At 47.7% G+C, this 19,899-nt stretch overlaps 2 protein-coding genes across 2 annotated transcripts in view; both read right to left on the reverse strand.

The window, feature by feature from the left end:
- The window catches only part of LOC117049533 (arachidonate 5-lipoxygenase-like), a 31,347-nt gene extending 23,691 nt beyond the window's left edge, over positions 1–7,656 (reverse strand). The window contains 1 exon segment of the mRNA XM_033154278.1: positions 7,498–7,656. Coding sequence (XP_033010169.1) covers positions 7,498–7,647 — 150 coding nt within the window. The 5' untranslated portion in view covers positions 7,648–7,656.
- Positions 7,657–10,820: 3,164 nt separating this feature from the next.
- On the reverse strand, positions 10,821–16,293 carry LOC117049534 (vesicle-trafficking protein SEC22b-like). The gene is given in 8 exon segments (XM_033154280.1): positions 10,821–11,559; positions 11,561–11,666; positions 13,977–14,078; positions 14,081–14,098; positions 14,101–14,121; positions 14,900–15,060; positions 15,461–15,570; positions 16,133–16,293. Coding segments are annotated over 8 exon segments (639 nt in total). The 5' UTR covers positions 16,208–16,293; the 3' UTR covers positions 10,821–11,513.
- Between the last annotated feature and the right edge of the window lie 3,606 nt (positions 16,294–19,899).

The raw sequence follows: 19,899 nt of genomic DNA on the forward strand, positions 1-19,899 counted from the left end.
TTCATCTGAAGATCACAAAATAGAATTTATTGCGATGATGATGATGATAATGATGATGATGATAATAATAATAATAATAATATAATAATAGTTGTTGTTGGTTGGTTGGTTGTTGTAGTAGTTGTTGTTATATTTGTACCCCATCCATCTTACTGGGTTGCCCCAGCAACTCTGTAAGGCTTCCCACATATATAAAAACATTAAAACAGTAAACATTAAAAAATCTCCCTATTCAGAACTGCTTTCAGATGTATTCTAAAGGTTGTATTGTTGCAGAATATTCACACATTAATGTCTCAAAGGCACTTTTAGATGCTATTTGGAAAAATATTGTAATATTTAAGCTTTGTATACCCTAGGGAAAGTAGTACGACTTGGGAAATTGGGAATTGGGAAAGGAGTACGACAAGGCTGTATATTGTCTCCCTGCTTATTTAACTTATATGCAGAATTCATCATGCGGAAGGCTGGACTGGATGAATCCCAAACCGGAATAAAGATTGCCGGAAAAAATATCAACAACCTCAGATACGCTGATGATACAACCTTGATGGCAGAAAGTGAGGAGGAATTAAAGAACCTTTTAATGAGGGTGAAAGAGGAGAGTGCAAAATATGGTCTGAAGCTCAACATCAAAAAACTAAGATTATGGCCACTGGTCCCATCACCTCCTGGCAAATAGAAGGGGAAGAAATGGAGGCAGTGAGAGATTTCACTTTCTTGGGCTCCATGATAACTGCAGATGGTGACAGCAGTCACGAAATTAGAAGACGCCTGCTTCTTGGGAGAAAAGCAATGACAAACCTAGACAGCATCTTAAAAAGCAAAGACATCACCTTGCCGACAAAGGTCCGTATAGTTAAAGCTATGGTTTTCCCAGTAGTAATGTACGGAAGTGAGAGCTGGACCATAAAGAAGGCTGATCGCCGAAGAATTGATGCTTTTGAATTATGGTGCTGGAGGAGACTCTTGAGAGTCCCATGGACTGCAAGATCAAACCTATCCATTCTTAAAGAAATCAACCCTGAGTGCTCACTAGAAGGACAGATCCTGAAGTTGAGGCTCCAGAACTTTGGCCACCTCATGAGAAGGGAAGACTCCCTGGAAAAGACCCTGATGTTGGGAAAGATGGAGGGCACAAGGAGAAGGGGAAGGCAGAGGATGAGATGGTTGGACAGTGTTCTCGAAGCGACTGGCATGAGTTTGGCCAAACTGCGGGAGGCAGTGAAAGATAGGCGTGCCTGGCGTGCTCTGGTCCATGGGGTCACAAAGAGTCGGACTCGACTGAACGACTGAACAACAACAATACCCTAAGGAAGATGTTATAGGTTTTCGGTAAGGATATTGGAAATAGATTATGTAAGACAGATGGTTATAAGAAGATAATAAGGGGTGATTGTTAATATATGATACTGTCAATGTAGACTGACACTTAATTCCAGAAGGAAGAGGTTGGGGGAAGTCACCCTAAGATGTGAGAGGAATAATGTTAAGAGATAAGAAATTGTTTGTGTTGTATTTTTTTTTATTTCTTTGTTTGTTACTTTTCTCAAAAAATGAATAAAAATATTTTTTTTAAAAGCAAAACAAAAACAAAGGCACTTTTAGTGATAATTGCGGAAACGCTTTTGGGTACTGCATCCTCTACAGCGCCTGCAGATTGGAGAGTTTTCTTTATTTATCCCTGGAGATGAACTACTGACTGCTGCTTAAACCATCAGCCTTAACTGATAGTTCTTTTCTTAACCAAGGCCAGGCCTGCTTCCTTTCGTCTGGTGATTAGCAGATGATAAAGATAATTCTCTGAGGTAATGCTTTCATGGAAACAAGTAAGGGTGGCCCTGTTACTGTGAAAAATAATGAACATAGCTATGCAAATACTATGGATCCAAGATGAATCCAGATGGTCAAAAAACGTTCCTGAAACTACCGGTAGGTTTTCCTGCCGAGAACATAAAACGCAAAGTGTATATTACCTCTGATATGATGAGGGATAGCTTACAGTTTCATTTCCTGTAAAGCTCAATCGCCCTGTGATCCCAGTACCTTGTTTATATGCAAACGGGCATGGATTAATCATTGAACTAAGAATCTCAACAATGGTGCCATTGTTACCCAGTAGCTTCCCAGCATGGCGTGTGTGTGGGGGTCACGTAATACCAAACTATACCAAATTATCTTCACTGCAATGTTATGTTTCCACCTCCCTTAGAAGACTATCATGCTCCTGGTATTTCGAAAACACTTATCAGTTAACCAGGCACTGTTCTGAAAGGAGTTACTCCCAACAAAACGTTTTCAATCAAAAACTTCAGAAAATGTACAGTATTTCTTGAAATGAAGATGGAATATAGATATAGTGTAAATCTTCACCATCAAACAATATTTACACATTAGCAAGATAAGGTATGAAAGTGTGGGTGAAGCCACAATTTACCGATTGTCACAAGCAAATAGTATTTCAAAAGTTTTCTTAAACTTTTACCCGTAATGATATGTCTGACATGTCCCACAGAAGCACAGCAATAATGAGTTTCCTAACCTAAAAGCGACTGGCATGAGTTTGGCCAAACTGCGGGAGGCAGTGGAGGATAGGGGTGCCTGGCGTGCTCTGGTCCATGGGGTCACGAAGAGTCGGACACGACTGAACGACTGAACAACAACAATACTCCCCTCACCTCACTGTTGCCTTTGGACCGGGGGAAAGTTCTGACAATGACAGAAATTTGCTTAAGTTAAAAACAAAGTGAAATGGACAGAGCAGATATTTAAAAAATAACGACATTGAATCGAGCTAAGTATATTCCATCTTTTAAACATACACTATTTTGAGGCACAGGTAACAATAACATAGATAGGTTGTCGTACAAGAATTTTGGAAGCGTCAGAAAAGCATACGAAGCCACAATAAGAATGAGCAAAAACTTCCAGGACTACAATTAATTTATTTCCCTGTACACTTGAGAAGCAGAAGTAAATGGGACGATTGGTATGAATAAGGAAGGACCTCAGAACAATAACAGGATTATCACTCTGGCCAACTTCACTTCTGAAACTCTTATTTTCTCATTAAGACCTTCTGTCTTGCAATAGACTTCCAATGTAGGATGTGATACTATACGGTTTCTAATTTTAATAATATTCCCTTTGGTGCTTAATTCTGGAATGGATCTGGTTGTAATGTTGACAGAACACTTCCCATTCAAAAATTCAGTAATGCTATGTGGGTTTATGATTTTTTGGGGGTGGGGCAAAGAACGGAAGCTGTGAACAGGCCCCATTGGTCCATGGACTCACCTGGACACCAAAGTAAGCATGGTATTCCTTCAGAAACAATTCTTGCCCTGTGACTTAAACAACATAACTTGGCAGAGATATTAGATATTAATGGTCACAGAGTGAGAAATAGACCTCTGGATCCCTTTTTGCTGCAATAAGCAAAAAGTCCTGCAACAACTATTTTTTTTTTTTTTTAAGTTTCAAAGTAACTCCCTGCGAAGGATAGTAAACTAAATGAGATGCGGAACCAAGACATTGTGCAACATTATTTGTGAAAGAATCTATACAGGAACAAGAACAAAAGCAGACATTAAGAAGCAGAACTAAGTCTGAAGACATGTGCCCACTGGATGTACTTCCAGAAGAGGAGCCATGCTGATCTTTCTTCCTTCGAATTGCCTTTCAATGATTTAGTCCCGCACTATTCTGACTTTTTCAATCAAACCACATTTACAGTGGAGTCTAGTATACCCTAGATAACCTTCTAGTTATGATCAAAATTAGGTTTACAAGTACCGGTAAATTTCCCTTTCAGACTTTCCATATCTGCTGCTCTTATCGAGTGTTTGGCATGCAGCAGCTCAGAAGGCTTGTTCTGCTATCGAAAAGGACCCACCACAAATTTGAATGACTTCAGAGGAAGCAAGAGCTGTGGTGATGGAACCAAAAGAGTCTATGCAAAAGAGGAAACCGAGGGTGACACTGCGGGAAGCAAGAGACCCAAGTGGAATGAAACCTAGTTTTGCCCCTGGGGAAAGAAGCTCTTAAGATGGAAGAGGTGTGCAGCATGCAGCATGCCTCCTTTGTGTTCAGCAGAAAGTGGGGAAAGGAAGTAATTCCCCCTTTCTTTCCCTCCCTCTCCCCTACCAGAGCTTTCTTGAGGCAACTCGCAGATGCTGTGTCAAAACAAAATTAAAAAATTAAAAAATCCCTTCCAGTAGCACCTTAGAGACCAACTAAGTTTGTTCTTGGTATGAGCTTTCGTGTGCATGCACACTTCTTCAGATGCACACTTCTTTAGATGTTGTGTGTTAGACATGCCCACTGTCTGTGCCTCAGAGGCTCTGTCAGCCAGCCACAGAGAGCCTGAGGGGAGCAACTCCTAGGCAGCTCTCCCCCCTAAAGGGGATCCTGCACACTGTATCCCACCAGACCTAGAGCATAAAGAGCCCTCGGGAAGAGGATGCTCACCCAACCACAAACTCTCTTTGGAATGGCCCCCCCTTAAAATAAACAGCAAGCCCCTTCCTGTCCCCAACCTTCTTGCAACCCTCAGCTGACAGGCGGGTCTGTTTCCTGAACTGTCTCTTTAATGAGGGAAGGTGGCAAGGGAGGGAGGGAGGGGAGATGCTGGGGGTGGGGGGAGAAGAGGAGAGGACAGGTATCCCTTCTCCTCCCCACTCTCTCAGTAAATTTTTATAGTGACAGCAGCCTCCTCAGAGAGAGATCACAAGAAGATGTCCCAGACAGAAGTCCTAGCCAGGCAGACTCAGTTTCATTCATGTAATAAAAGGGGAGATCTTGGACGGGATGATTATTATTATTTTTTACTCCCCATCGTTTTGTTTCAATGTGTTCAGAGATGCTTTCTCTGGAAATGTTTATTTAAGGAGAGTTTTACACAATCAGCAGCTCTTTTTTTTTTTTTTTTTTTTTTTTTTTTTTTTTAGCAAAACAGCATCGTAGCAATAATGAAATGAGTTGAATTTCAGCATGTTAATGAGTGGGCTTGTTTTGTTTACTTAGAAAAGCGAAAGTGGTTGGTCAAATTGATCTAAGGAGGTGGTCTAGATGCTATACTCCTATTGATGCAGCCCAGAATTGCATTGGCTTTTTTAGCTGCAGCATCACACTGTTGACCCATGTCAAGTTTATGGTCTACCAAGACTCCTAGATCCTTTTCACATGTACTGCTCTCAAGCCAGGTGTCACCCATCCTGTATTTGTGCCTTTCATTTTTTTTGCCCAAGTGTAGTACTTTACATTTTCCCCTGTTAAAATTCATCATGTTTGCTTTGGCCCAGTTCTCTAATCTGTTAAGGTCATTTTCAAGTGTGATCCTGTCCTCTGGGGTATTAGCCACCCCTCCCAATTTGGTGTCATCTGCAAACTAAGGTCCACGGATCCTTATCAGGATGAGCCGAATCTGACAGGTGAGGGGTGTTCACCTGTCAATCATTGGTGTCATTATGATATTGCATGATTGACAGGTAGGTTACCCCCCCCCCTTGACAAAACTCTTTTCTCCTATTTGCCTTCCTTCCCTCTGCTCCCCTTTGATCCACTCCCCCCCCCGTCCTCCCAGCACTGCTGTGGGAAGAGTGAAAAAGAAGCCTGTATTTTCCAAGCTTTCCTTGGCTCCATGCGCCAGTTCCCTGGGCAGAACCAGTGGCATCAGCTGATGGAGGTGGTCAGGGGAGAATGGCCTCATGGGCCAAACTGGACTTCTCAGGGATGATGGGAGTTGTAGTCCCAAAACATCTGAAGGGCAGAGTTTGCCTATGCTTGAGTTAGTGGAACAATGAACTTCTCAGGCACGCCTGCCACTGCTTCTGGTTCGCTTACGTTCCCCTCTCTCCCTGCTCATTCACACGCTCTCTTTGGGTAGGATGGTAGATAGAATTGGGCCCTGCGACCTCCCAGCCTCACCCTGAGCGAGCAGGTGGAAGCTGTGGCTTTTCTTCAACAGAGTCTCTGCTTACGTTCCCTGCCCTTCTCTCTGGGTGGCACCAGGGGCTGCCTGCACCACCCACAAATGGAATGTAAACGGAGGAAAAAGCTCCCTTTAGGAGCCATCTGATTCTGGCTCACTTGCACACACACCCCAGCCTCCTTTTGGACCTTGAGGTATTTGGGGTCTGCAGCGCCCAGCTGCAGTGCCTGAAAAAAGATGGCTGCTATTACCTGTGTGCTGTTAAGAGAAAGAGGGTGCAGCAGGCAGAGGGAGAAGGTCGTCCTGCAAAGGAACCCCAAGTCCCCTTCTCTCCCCCCCTCCGGATAGCAGGCAGAGGGAGGCTCCTCTCTGGCTCAGCTGCGCAGTCAAGGCTCAGCGGAACCCCTGCAAGACAGTCAGAGTCCTTGCAAATATCGTAAAGTTGCCCTCCTTCGTGGGCAAGGAAGCTGAAGCCGCCCGGTAAGGAGAGTTGGAGTCCGGGGACTCCTTGGGTCCCTGCCTTTCTCAGCCCTGCCTGCCTGCCTGCCTGCCTACCTCACAGGACTGTTGTGGGGATTAAATGAGGACTAGGACCAGGGAGCTCATTGGAGAAAAAGGTGCAATATAAATACCTAATAACAGACAGACAGACAGACAGACAGAGAGATATAAATAAGAAGATAAAATAGACGAATGTTTCTCGGCAACAGGTGCTCCGATTCAGCATTGCTGCCCCTAACTGGAGGCAGAGCAGAGCCAAGCTGGCCAGAAGCCATCAGTGGTCCTCTCCTCCTGCATGAATTTGCCTAATCCTTTTCTAAAGGCATCCAAGTTGGTGGCCATCGCTGCTCCCTGTGGCAGGGAGTTCCAGAGGTTAACAGTGTGCTGCGTGAATAAGTGCTTTCTTTTCTCTGCCCCGATTTCTCTTTCCTGGGAGCTCTTTCCTGGTGTAAATTAATTTGTAGCCTGGGGGGGGGGGGGATTACCGCGACATGGAGTGTCCCTGAGAACTGTAGACTGTCCCCAGGACAGGTGAGGGCGCTGATCCCTTATTTTCAAATCTGAAACTTGACAGCTATGCCATGAGCCCAAACCCAGACTCGGACTGAACCCACCCAGGCTGAGCCCCTCGACAGCTTCTGCCAGACCCCCCCCCCCCCACTGAGCCAGAGCGACCACAGGTAGAAGCTCGTTTCTTAAGCTCCCTGCAGCTGGTCTGTGCCAGTGCCGCCCGCCACGTCCAAGATGCTGCGCCGGAGAGGTGGATGGATGCGAGGCATGCAGGACGGGCTTAAAAGGGAAGGGAAGCGGGCGGAAGTTTCCATTGTCAGTAGGAAGCCACAAAATGGGGAACCGACGGGGAGAAACAGGGCCGGGGGGGGGAGGAGAGAGAAGCCCCCAGCCTCGATGCCTCTCTGTCGAAGAAAGCGCTCTCTCTGCACCGGGGCAGGCGGAGAGGTGAGATGGTTTCTGAGCCTGAGCAGAGCGCGGGCTGCAGAGGCGCTCCATCCGCCCCTGTCCCGTCCCGTCCCGTCCCGCCCGCGCCCCTCCCATCCCTTACTCACCGCGCCGCGCTCGAAGTCGTCGTAGAAGGGCTTGTCGAGCAGGTGCCTCTCGCTCGTGCCGCCCGAGCCCACCAGGCTCAGGTAGACGTAGTCGTCGGTGCCCGCGAACCACTGGCTGCCCGTCGCCACCGTCACCGAGTAGGACGGCATTGCTGCGCGGAGCAGAAGACGCGGGGCTGCGAGCAGCAGGCACAAGGCGCCGCCCCGGCGGGGAGAAGAGGACGAGGAGGGCGAAGAGGAGGAGGAGGGCCCGCTCCGAGGGGAGGCGCTGCCGCGGCCTCGGCAGACAAGGCGCCCCGCCGTCGGGGGCCGCTTCAGGCGCTGCCTCTCCTCCGGCTGAAGGGCCGCGGACTCCCCGTCGAGGCGCTCCTCCGGCAGGAACTTTGCGGAGTTGTTTCTTCGCTGGTGCTCCAGCGGAGAATCTTTCCTTCTTCCAACTTAGCCCACCAAGACCAAGCAGTGTTTCTGGGGGAGCGGGATTTGGGATTCCACTGCAGAAGTTTCTAAATCTAGACGGGAACTCACGGAGGAAGGAGGAAGCCACAGCAAACAGACACGGAGGTTGGCAGGCGTGAATGCTGCTGTGGAATTGCCCAGTTACGGTTTATCTCTCTAGATAAGATCTAGATCCTAGTTATGGTTTATATCTCCAGTTCCGTCTAAGTCTCGTTTTGCATCCTCCGGTGCAAATATATTCAAATTATATACTTCAGCCTCTGTGACTCACTGCCTTGTGTGTGTTTTGTTTTTTCGTTTGTAAAGGGAGATTGAAAGTATATTTCAAATTGGTTCTATGATTCCCCACAGCACACAACATACAAAATAATGCAAAGACCACACCCTTTTGTTTGTTCTTGGATGGTTGGTGGACCTCCTCAATTTATACACCCTTGGTTTTCCTTGTGTGTGTGAAGACATAACAAATAAAATGGGAGTTCTACCGTGGCTGCATGATCAGAGGAGCCTCCCCGCCCCCCTTGAGAGGACAATTAGGACAATGGGAGAGGTGAAATGCTGCAGAAAAAAGGGGGTGGGGAGAGATAAATTGGTAGGGGTGGGATTGAATGAAGACAGGTAATGGGTTAGATAAGTATCATAAGACATGAGACCAGAAATTAAAAACTACATTCAACTCATGGATAATGAAATAAGGAAATTAAGAACTACATTCAACTCATGGATAATGAAATAAGGATTTCAACCCAGTACGCTTCCAAGCACAATGCAAAGTGTTGGTGCTGACCTTTAAAGCCCTAAACGGCCTCGGTCCAGTATACCCGAAGGAGCGTCTCCACCCCCATCGTTCTGCCCGGACACAGATCCCGCACCAAGGGCCTTCTGGCAGTTCCCTCACTGCGAGAAGTGAGGTTACAGGGAACCAGGCAGAGGGCCTTCCCGGTAGTGGCGCCCACCCTGTGGAACACCCTCCCATCAGTTGTCAAGGCAATAAGCAACGATCCTTATTTTAAAAGACAGCCCTGTTTAGGGAAGTTTTAATGTTTAATGCTGTATTGTGTTTTTAATTTGATTGGGAACCGCCCAGAGTGGTCCGGCTCGCCAGAAGATTTGAGGGACAGTGAGCCAGCCCGCTGGTAGAAGTTTGCTGACCCCTGGTCTTAGGGTCCCCACTCCAGATTTGTGTAGGGCTTGCTCCTTAGCCTTTTCTTCTCCCAGCTGGTATGGATTTTTACTCCCAAATCCTTTCTCACAAACGTGTATAGCAAGGCAGAAGAGGTTTAGTACCAGTTTGCCTTCTCCTAGATGGGCGAGCTTCCCAGGTATGGGGGGGGTGTTTGGGGGGGGGGTTAGTACCGCTGCTGGCGGACACGTTGTGCTTCTTCTGGGGTAGTTTGTCCACCTTTGGTCCGCACCCTGCACTCACCTCTCACCTGTGGCTCGTAGAGGCTGTCAGCATGCAACAGTGGCCACACCTTGGGAACAGCTTGGACTGGCCATCTAAACCAGGTGAGGGTAGCCGATGGGCTCAAACCCTCAGTGACTTCCCCTGCATGCAAAGACAGGCACCAGAAGAGTGGACCAGACCAACAGTGGGTCCAAATGTCAAGAAGGTGGCTACTGCACTGTGCTATAGAGTGAAATGAGAGGCAGATGGGGCTTCTCAGTGAAAATGTAGTATAGGGAAATAAGCACCCCCTCTGTTCATCCAAGTTATTTATAAAGATGTTGAACAGCACAGGGCCAAAGGCAGAGCCCTATGACACCCTACTGATAATCTTCTTCCATTGATGCAGTCATGAATGAGGGATGTTTGGGTAGTCGTTTTAAACAGCTGAAGATCCATCTAACCATGGCATTTTTCAAATTATGGTACATTTTACTAGCTTGTCAGCAAGGATATCCCAGGAGACTTTGGCTTGTTCCCAACGAAGTCATTGCAGGAATGGAATTCATTCTACTCATACAATGGATTCCCCCTCTCTATCCTCCCCCTGCATGTATGCATGCAGTCAATCAATCAATCAATCAATCAATCCACATACATACACACAGACAGACACACATGGCCTGGAGCAGGTTTGGGGATGGAGCGGGGGGGGAGAGGCAATTCCATTGCTTCAGACATGTAATTACTTTAGCCGGATACAACCCAATGTCCACTACAACATTCCCATGAGCTACCAAACTATCAAAAAAGGGTGGTTATATACCTGTATCTGCTTGAGCTTCAAAACTTCAAAAAAAATTGTTCAATAACATGCTGTGAATTCACCTTTTATTTTTAAGAGAGCCGTAATAATGCGCTTGCCAATTGAAATAAATAAAACCAATTTACTTTTCATATCTCTGATGGAAACATAGTATGTGGTGTTCTCTGCTTTCAACTCCTTTTCTTTCCCATGCAACTACTCAGAGGCTGCCTGAGAACACATGGGAGATTAGTTCTACGATCTCCTTATTTGAGATCCACTCTTAAGACACACTGAAAGTACTTTTTCACACTGCATGATAGCATCCCCCTGAGAGTTAGCAATCCTCAGACACAGATACCAGAGTTCAGGACACTAACAGTTTCTGCTCCACAGGTTTGCTATACAGAAGTGGGAAATCGACAAAGATACAGTGAAGAAGAGACTGACAATGGAGCTTAATTTTTCAAAGCACAGACTGTCAAGAATTCAGGAAGAGACCTGCTCTTCTTCAGCCTTTTCGTGTGCCGCGAGATCCAAATACCGGTAGTAGGTTGTCTTACAGACTGCACAAAGCAAAAGAAATAGTGACATTTGTGGGAGAGAGAAAAACCCAACAAGCAGGAGAAGCCAAGCCTCTCCCTGTAAAATATGCAGAGAATGCGGAACTTGGTATTGGTTTTAAAAACATAGATTTATCTGAAATGAAAATGAATTACGTGCTTGTAATTTTAATTCTGTGACAACTATTTCAACATTATACTTAGGACTTAATGAAGTCTGCTGGAGCAGAATTTCTTATCTACTTTCTAAATCAATGGTGTAATGATTCAATATATCTAACAATAATGAAGTCCACTGAAGCAGAATTTCCTATCTGTTTAAGAAATTAACGGTGTAATGTCAGTATGTCGGAAGTACAGTAAAGACTCAGCCTTTAAACAGGAATTTCTGCACAAGTAGCAAGATCCAGACCCTTAAGAAAATATTACTAGCACCAGGAATGTTCATTAGAGTCCCCTTACTATGAGGGCTGAGATCATTTACAAGGAGAGGAGGAGATGTCTACTGCAGCATCAAAGCAAAAGCTGCGAATTAGCCTGATAAGCCAACTCAGGACTTCCCTCTCACATTAGGGATGGAAATCGTGCTGCTAGTGGGATGGACAAATTTCACGTCTTCTAAGTGCAAAAGAAAACCCAGGAAGCCTTGACATTTGGGAATTAAGATTCACCGGAAAGTAGCAGCAATTCTCACTGTACAGTCATCCCATTTGGGGCTTCTAATGTACATTCCGGTGATCTTGGCATCTTGCAACTATGCATCTGCTGTGTTACTAGCTGTCCCTCTTTGGTGCCTGGAAACCTCTCAAAGCCACCAGAACCTCACATAGACAATCAACATGATAAAGAACAGCGACAGCAGCAAGCTTGGCATAGGTGGAACGCATGTTCAAATATTTTGCATCCTGGCGATATTTCTTCGACAGACTGGACAGGTTGTTTGCCTTGGAATCCAAAGCTGTTTCGAAAGAACAAATAATTAATAAGACACGTTAGTATTTGTAGGTGTGCAGCTATGGATTTATATCGCATTGCCATATATTCATGCTATGTCTGAAATTAAAGGCCCGAAGCTGCTGACTTCAGTCTGACCTAAGAGCAGACGTTTTCATTTTCCTTGTTGGAAAAATTTTTACAGGAGGACGACAGTTTCTGTCAATTACCCAGTGTCTATTATCTGCTGTTAATCAAAAAGTTTGTTTTTTGTTAGAAAAAGTGGCTTACGTTTATTCCAGCAGCAACCCTTCACCTTAAAAGTATCTCTGGAGGGATGTGGGACTCTTCCGAGGAACGTGGGAGGGAACATGGGGTGGGGTGGGGTGGGGGGCCTGCCCATAGTCAGGTTTGGATTCTAAGATAAGGAAGTTCACAAAAGGGATGTGTCTTCTCCTATCCTTCCTCTATTGATTTGGAAGATGCTTCCTCCCCACTTTCCGCAAAGGTTTTCAGAGGAGTCACAAGCAGCTGCAAGTGGAGAATGGGAGGGAAACTGCCCTTCCATTTATTCCCGTAGGTTAATGTATCTTAGGACCCAAGCAAGAGCTTATTAAAAACTTCTCCTTGGTTTCTAGAACTCTGACCATGCGGCGATAAGGTGGTGGAAGGACTAGCTGAGAAACTGAGGCACTACCTGGGAAGTCATGGAATCTAGAAGCTGCTATGGGCAGGATGAATGAGCGAAACCATCTTTCCCTACAACTTTTGAATTGTGTTACAGCAAAGATTTGGTCAGTATGTGATGTGTATGTTTCTCATTCAAAAGTGTCCAAATCAATAACTAAATCAGAAAAGGCAGATCTCTATTCTGAAGAACTTATAATTTAAGCATGACGAACAAAAGAAAAAAAATGAGGAATGGGATATGCAATGGTAACATGGGAAGAAAACAAGCAAAAGAAGATAACATATATTTAGGCCTAATTTAACTGGGATTGGAATAAGGATGATCAATATGATGAAGGGTCTGGAAACCAAGCCTTATGAAGAATGGTTGAGGGAGCTGGGTATGTTTAGCCTGCAAAAGAGGAGACTGAGGGGATAGGATAGCCATTTTCAAATATCTAAAGCACTGCCGCATGGAAGATGGAGCAAGCTTGTTTTCTCCTGCTCCAAAGGGTAGACCTGAACAAGAAAGGAGATTCTGACTGAAGATCAGGATGGTATTTCTGATGGTAAGAGCTGTTTGCCAGTGGAACCCACCTCGAAGGGTGGTGGACTCTCCTTCACTGGATGTTTTAAAGCAGATGTTGGGTGGCCATCTGTCGGATGTTTTAGCTGATATTCCTGAACTGCAGGGGGTTGGACTAGATGACCCTCAGGGTCCCTTCCATTCTATGATTTAAAGAAAAATAAGTGGTAACACGCAGGTGTTGGGGGAGTTCAAGGTACAAGGGATTGCGAGAGAACGGAAAAAGAGTAGGAGACTTTAAGATGCTATAAGAGTGCGGTCAAGTTTGGGGAAGATCATAGGGCACAACATGTCATGACTAAGGGCTTAACACTAGTACGGGGCAAAGCTGTAGGGTGCTTTAATTCTAGGAGAAGATAAAGATGTGTTGGATGGGGAAGGAGATGAGAAACCAGAGCAGAGATGATGCTGGAGCACCACTAACAGTTTTGGGGAACAAGGGTCAACAAGTTTTTGCCTGGCCAAGGCTGGAAATTGTCGTGCTTGCTATGGCGCATGACATGATAGAAATTATTCCTGGTATTCTACTACACCCTTCAAGCAAGTTTCCAGGGGACTTAACAAAGCAAAGCAAATCAGAATAAAAGCAGTTAACATATAGAGACAATACTGTAGAAGCAGGAGGGGAAATGTACAGCATAAAATCATGAGTAAATATAAAACATGTATAAACAAACATTTATGAAGCCTGGATATATTAAAGTGTTCACATTTATTTATTTATTTAGGTCCCACCCTTTACCAAAAAAATCACAGGGCAAGCCACAAAATAGAGAGGGGAAAACCCTACATAAAAACAGTCATTTGAATATTTATGACATGACATCAAAGCGACATCAGAGTTGGAACACTTTCCATCTTGGAGCACCACAATTGTACTGCAATTCCAATGGTGTGGGCCCCCATAAAAGCATCTGCTAAATATCTTAATGTATGGGAAAGCGCATGTGCATACAGGGTGTGTTATATTGCACCAAGCAGCTTGCCACCGCTTCCCCCTTTCCTACTGCATAGGCTACAATCGCATCTGATCATCCCAGAAAAAGGCAGAACAGTTTGTGCACCCAACAGTCACCGTACCTGAAAGTGCCTCGCCTCGTTGTAGAACTTCTTCAATGTTGGCTACCATGATTCTCTGTACATCCTGCAACTCTGTGTTGATGGAGCCAAGGTTTCTTCTGCACGACTGTCAATATATAGTTCTTGGTTTTCTGGATATAAGTATCTGAAACAAGAGGTTTCATGAATTAGTCTCTCTTCCCTTCCGTGTCCAACAGCCAATTTATGTCTCTTATTTATCAGTTTCACACTTGGGGTCAGTCTTGGTTGTCCACCAATTATCCTTCTTTGGTGGCAATTTTCATTGCGACAGCGGCATTCAGGGAGAGGAAGTTTAACCCTTGTCTCCACAATCATGGTCCTAATGAAAATTGGCTCCCCAATACTATTAGCTCCATTGGTGTGATTTGGAGCTTTTTCTTCTGAAGCTAATAATGGGGTGGGGTGGGAATTGTCACTGTGATAACAGCTGGGAAGGGTTAAATCTACTCTCCCTGTGCACTGAGATCCTTATGAAAATTGGAACTCACTTTCCCCTATTGCTAAATAAACAAAACAGGTGTGCATCTTAATGATGGTTGCAGCATCACATGTAATACAGTCCATAATTTCATTATCAAGGTTGAGCAACCATGGTGGCAAGTATTCAGAAACTTTCACTGGTCCTAAGTACAAGAGTGTTGTATAAGAGATGACACAGATCACCCAAGAACAAAGAAAGTTCACTGTATTTGTGTGAGGGAAAGGGATATTTCCATAATCTGATCTGATATTCTGTAAAGCTTCTGGGAGGATCCAGTCTCCGGGGTATTTTTTTTTTAAAAAGGACTGCAAGAAACTTTTCAGGGAGAACTAGGGATGGCACAAGGAGGAGAAGCAGCCATCAGGACTACCAAAGGGACCTTGCAGGCAGGCCTTTTCGTGAGGAAGGGGAAGAACCTCACCAAACTCAATGAAAGAATAGGGCCTGGACACCGTTGGAACCTTCTTTCCATGCTGCTCATCGAATTCTGAGTGCAAATCTTCCAGGTATGCAAAGGCCAGCTTTTTGGGGAAGGCAGCTTCACACAACACCAGGTAACATACCCCTCGCTCAATGATGTAGCTGCAAAAGAAGATGCAACAGGTTTGATATTAGCTTGACAGCAAACCAACTTCCATCTTTCCCAAATTTTCCCTAAAGACAGGGAGCAATCATCCTCTCTCTGGCAACCCCTATAAACCAGCATATGGTCTACAACAGTGTTTTTCAACCTTTTTTGGGCAAAGGCACACTTGTTTCATGAAAAAATCACGAGGCACACCACCATTAGAAAATGTTAAAAAATTTAACTCTGTGCCTATATTGACTATATATAAAGTAATTATCTTGAATTTTTTAATTTTTCCCACGGCACACCAGGCAACATCTCGCGGCACACTAGTGTGCCACGGAACAGTGGTTGAAAAACACTGGTCTACAACTCCCTATTGAGCCTCTGTACTGGAATTTTTGTTGTACTTACTGAAAAGCCATGGCTCCTGCTTCCAAGGTGCACCTGGTCGGAGACTGTTCATTGAGTTTCCGGAACAGCTGTTTGGCTTGGCTTTGGTACTGCTGCAGGTCTCTGCCAGACTACAAAACAACACAAATCTTTAATTCAAAGCTCCAACAGGCTGACAGTGCACTGGCCTTTGCTCAGAGCAAAGTGTCAGTCACTTAGCCAATAGGAACTGGATCAAGAATAACCAAACCCAAATGCTTCTCCTTCTTCTGCTGCTACTAGACTGTTTCCTCTGTACAACAACAGAAAAGGCACCCAACTGGACCCCCGAAATTTCAGCTCAGGATTCCCTGCCCCCACAATGTGTTCTAAGAAAGCAAAATATTCAGAGCGAAGGAAGGAAGGAAGGAAGGAAATCTGTCCCTGCCTGCCTCGTCTCTTAGATGGAGGGTGGGAAGAGAAGCAGATTCATTCGGCCCAGGAGGGCCATTCTCGGCCGGGCCCGCTTAGCAACCGCGGACCTCCCAGGCACGCCTGACGGGGAGCCCCAAGGCCGACATCTCCAGCGGACCGACGGAGGCGGCGCCCTTCTCAGCGCAGCTGTGGCGGAGCCAGGATCGCGCAGGGCTCCTGCTTCCGAGTAGCCGCGCTCGGAGTCCCGGGAGGTGGAGGCCAGGCCTGGCCGCCGCTCACCTGCTCGTCTTCCTGCATGGACGCGGCCAGAGGAAGCCCGTCGGCCACCCGCGCGATGACGGTGAGGAGCACCATGGCCGCCTGTCTCGCACCCGCGGCTGCCGCTGCGCCACGGCCCACAGAGCGGAGCTGGCCGGAAGGCGAAAGGGAACTTCCGGGTTCGTGGGGGGAAATGCTCCGGCCCACTTCCGTTCAAGGGTTAAAGGCCCGGGCGGAACGCGGCGCCCCCGCAGCTTCGGTTCCGCTGCTGACTTCCGCTTCCCTCTGGCCGTCGGCTTCTCTGTGGCGCCCCTCCCGGCGCGGGGAAAGGACCCACAGCGCCCAATCCTCCCCGCTCTGCGTGGGGAGCCTTGGAACTCCCTGCTGCAGCAGCCCGGGCTGGGAAGCTGCCGGAGGGAGCATCCGAAAGCAGGCGGGTCACGGGGGCGAGGCGCCTGTAAGCCTCCTGGGGTGCCTGCCAGGGGAAAAGCGGCGCACAAATAAGATGGCGATGTTACGACGGAGCGGTCGGGAAAGGGGCAAGGGAGGTCGGGTCGGGTGTGCTTCGAGCAGACATAAGCCGAGGGGCCGTTTGCTCTGGCCAAAGGGCCCTCAGTCCAGCTTCCCTGCCCGCTGAGCAGATGTCCCAAGTGGGAAGCCCTCGAGCAGGATCCGGGCGGGAGGAACGCGACCCTCGCCTCCTGGACTCCAGCAAGCCGTCAAGCACCTCCAGCGGTCGAAGGCAGGGCGCAACCTCCGTCGGGGCTGGCACCCGTCCACAACCCTCTCTCTCTCGCCACCGCCGCCACGAAGCTGTCGGACCCTTTCCTAAGAGCCGCCCGGGAGAAACTTGAAGGAAGAACCGGCGCTCCCTCCAGGGGACCGCGCTGGCCACTTTAAAGGGCGCAAAAGACACGTCGTGGTGCACCAGTGGGTGTTTAGCACCTCCTGGCAAATAGAAGGGGAAGAAATGGAGGCAGTGAGAGATTTCACTTTCTTGGGTTCCATGATCACTGCAGATGGTGACAGCAGTCACGAAATTAGAAGACGCCTGCTGCTTGGGAGGAAAGCAATGGCAAACCTAGACAGCATTTAAAAAGCAAGACATCACCTTGCTGACAAAGGTCCGTATAGTTAAAGCTATGGTTTTCCCAGTAGTAATGTACGGAAGTGAGAGCTGGACCATAAAGAAGGCTGATCGCCGAAGAATTGATGCTTTTGAATTATGGTGCTGGAGGAGACTCTTGAGAGTCCCATGGACTGCAAAAAGATCAAACCTATCCATTCTCAAAGAAATCAGCCCTGAGTGCTCACTGGAAGGACAGATCCTGAAGTTGAGGCTCCAGTACTTTGGCCACCTCATGAGAAGAGAAGACTCCCTAGAAAAGACCCTGATGTTGGGAAAGATGGAGGGCACAAGGAGAAGGGGACGACAGAGGATGAGATGGTTGGACAGTGTTCTCGAAGGCGACTAACATGAGTCTGGCCAAACTGTGAGAGGCAGTGAAGGATAGGCGTGCCTGGCGTGCTCTGGTCCATGGGGTCACGAAGAGTCGGACACGACTGAACGACTGAACAACAACAACAGATACGTGCAGTGAAGAGGATGAGCGGGAAACGCGCTTCCTCCTTGGACAGGAGGCAAAGAGTTGGCATTTGCCGCTACCGAATATTTGGCTGCAAAAGTCGGATGCATGCATGCAAAGAATTCCGTTATAGTAGGCCTATATTTATTTATGCAAGAGCACAGCCGGTTACGTCTCGTGTGTTTATTGAATGCATAAAGAATTCCGTTTCATTCAGCATGATTCGGAGCTCCGTGGTCCAGAGTTGCGCTCGCTTTCCTAGATGGAAGAGGCAGGCAGCCCTTAGCTGAACCTTCACGCGGCACTTAAAACTCGCGGGTGTGCTTTTCAGAAGGCTGATCGCCGAAGAATTGATGCTTTTGAATTATGGTGCTGGAGGAGACTCTTGAGAGTCCCATGGACTGCAAGAAGATCAAACCTATCCATCCTTAAAGAAATCAGCCCTGAGTGCTCACTAGAAGGACAGATCCTGAAGTGAGGCTCCAGTACTTTGGCCCACCTCATGAGAAGAGAAGACTCCCTAGAAAAGACCCTGATGTTGGGAAAGATGGAGGGCACAAGGAGAAGGGGATGACAGAGATGAGATGGTTGGACAGTGTTCTCGAAGCTACTAACATGAATTTGGCCAAACTGCGAGAGGCAGTGAAGGATAGGCGTGCCTGGCGTGCTCTGGTCCTTGGGGTCACGAAGAGTCGGACACGACTGAACGACTGAACAACAACAACAACAGTGCTTTTCAGTTTACAGCGCTTTTATTTTTTTGCACGACGTACAATACGGGGAAGCCAAGGAAGCCGCCGGGCACCTGAGCTCCCCAAGTGCAAAATAAAAGAGGGCAGCGTTTGCGACTCTCCCTCCCTGCATCCTGTAAGGGCATCTCCCGGGAAGGGAGACCCGTGGAGCAGGGGCGTTCCTAGCCCCTTGGCCGCCCGGGGCGGGAAGCCAAGAGGCACCCCTGGGGGCGGGGCATCGTGACGCGTGCGTGCGTCATGACGTCATGACGCACGTTCACAGCGCGATGCCACGCCCCCGGGGGGGAAAAAGGGAAATAGCAGGTGCTTGAGAGCGCCCGCTTTGCTCCCCCCTTCCCTTTCGGCTTCTTTCAGCGCCGAAAGGGGAGGAAAAAAAGGAAGCGAAGCCAGCGCTTAAACGCGCCGCTTTGCTTCCTTTTTTCCTCCCCTTTCGGCGCTGAAAGAAGCCGAAAAGGGAAGGAAAAAAGGAAGCAAAGCGGCGCTTTTAAGCGCCGGCTTTGCTCCCCCCCCTTCCCTTTCAGTGCCGAAAGGGGAGGAAAAAAGGAAGCAAAGCGGCGCTTTAAGCGCCGGCTTTGCTTCCCCCCCCCCTTCCCTTTCAGTGCCGAAAGGGGAGGAAAAAAGGAAGCAAAGCGGCGCTTTAAGCGCCGGCTTTGCTTCCCCCCCCTTCCCTTTCAGTGCCGAAAGGGGAGGAAAAAAGGAAGCAAAGCGGCGCTTTAAGCGCCGGCTTTGCTTCCCCCCCCTTCCCTTTCAGTGCCGAAAGGGGAGGAAAAAGGAAGCAAAGCGGCGCTTTAAGCGCCGGCTTTGCTTCCCCCCCCCTTCCCTTTCAGTGCCGAAAGGGGAGGAAAAAAAGGAAGCAAAGCGGCGCTTTAAGCGCCGGCTTTGCTTCCCCCCCCTTCCCTTTCAGTGCCGAAAGGGGAGGAAAAAAGGAAGCAAAGCGGCGCTTTAAGCGCCGGCTTTGCTTCCCCCCCCTTCCCTTTCAGTGCCGAAAGGGGAGGAAAAAAGGAAGCAAAGCGGCGCTTTAAGCGCCGGCTTTGCTTCCCCCCCCCTTCCCTTTCAGTGCCGAAAGGGGAGGAAAAAAGGAAGCAAAGCGGCGCTTTAAGCGCCGGCTTTGCTTCCCCCCCCCTTCCCTTTCAGTGCCGAAAGGGGAGGAAAAAAGGAAGCAAAGCGGCGCTTTAAGCGCCGGCTTTGCTTCCCCCCCCCTTCCCTTTCAGTGCCGAAAGGGGAGGAAAAAAGGAAGCAAAGCGGCGCTTTAAGCGCCGGCTTTGCTTCCCCCCCCCCTTCCCTTTCAGTGCCGAAAGGGAGGAAAAAAGGAAGCAAAGCGGCGCTTTAAGCGCCGGCTTTGCTTCCCCCCCCCTTCCCTTTCAGTGCCGAAAGGGGAGGAAAAAAGGAAGCAAAGCGGCGCTTTAAGCGCCGGCTTTGCTTCCCCCCCCCTTCCCTTTCAGTGCCGAAA

This window comes from Lacerta agilis, chromosome 7 (assembly GCF_009819535.1).
Source record: "Lacerta agilis isolate rLacAgi1 chromosome 7, rLacAgi1.pri, whole genome shotgun sequence".
In the NCBI taxonomy this organism is placed as follows: Eukaryota; Metazoa; Chordata; class Lepidosauria; order Squamata; family Lacertidae; genus Lacerta; species Lacerta agilis.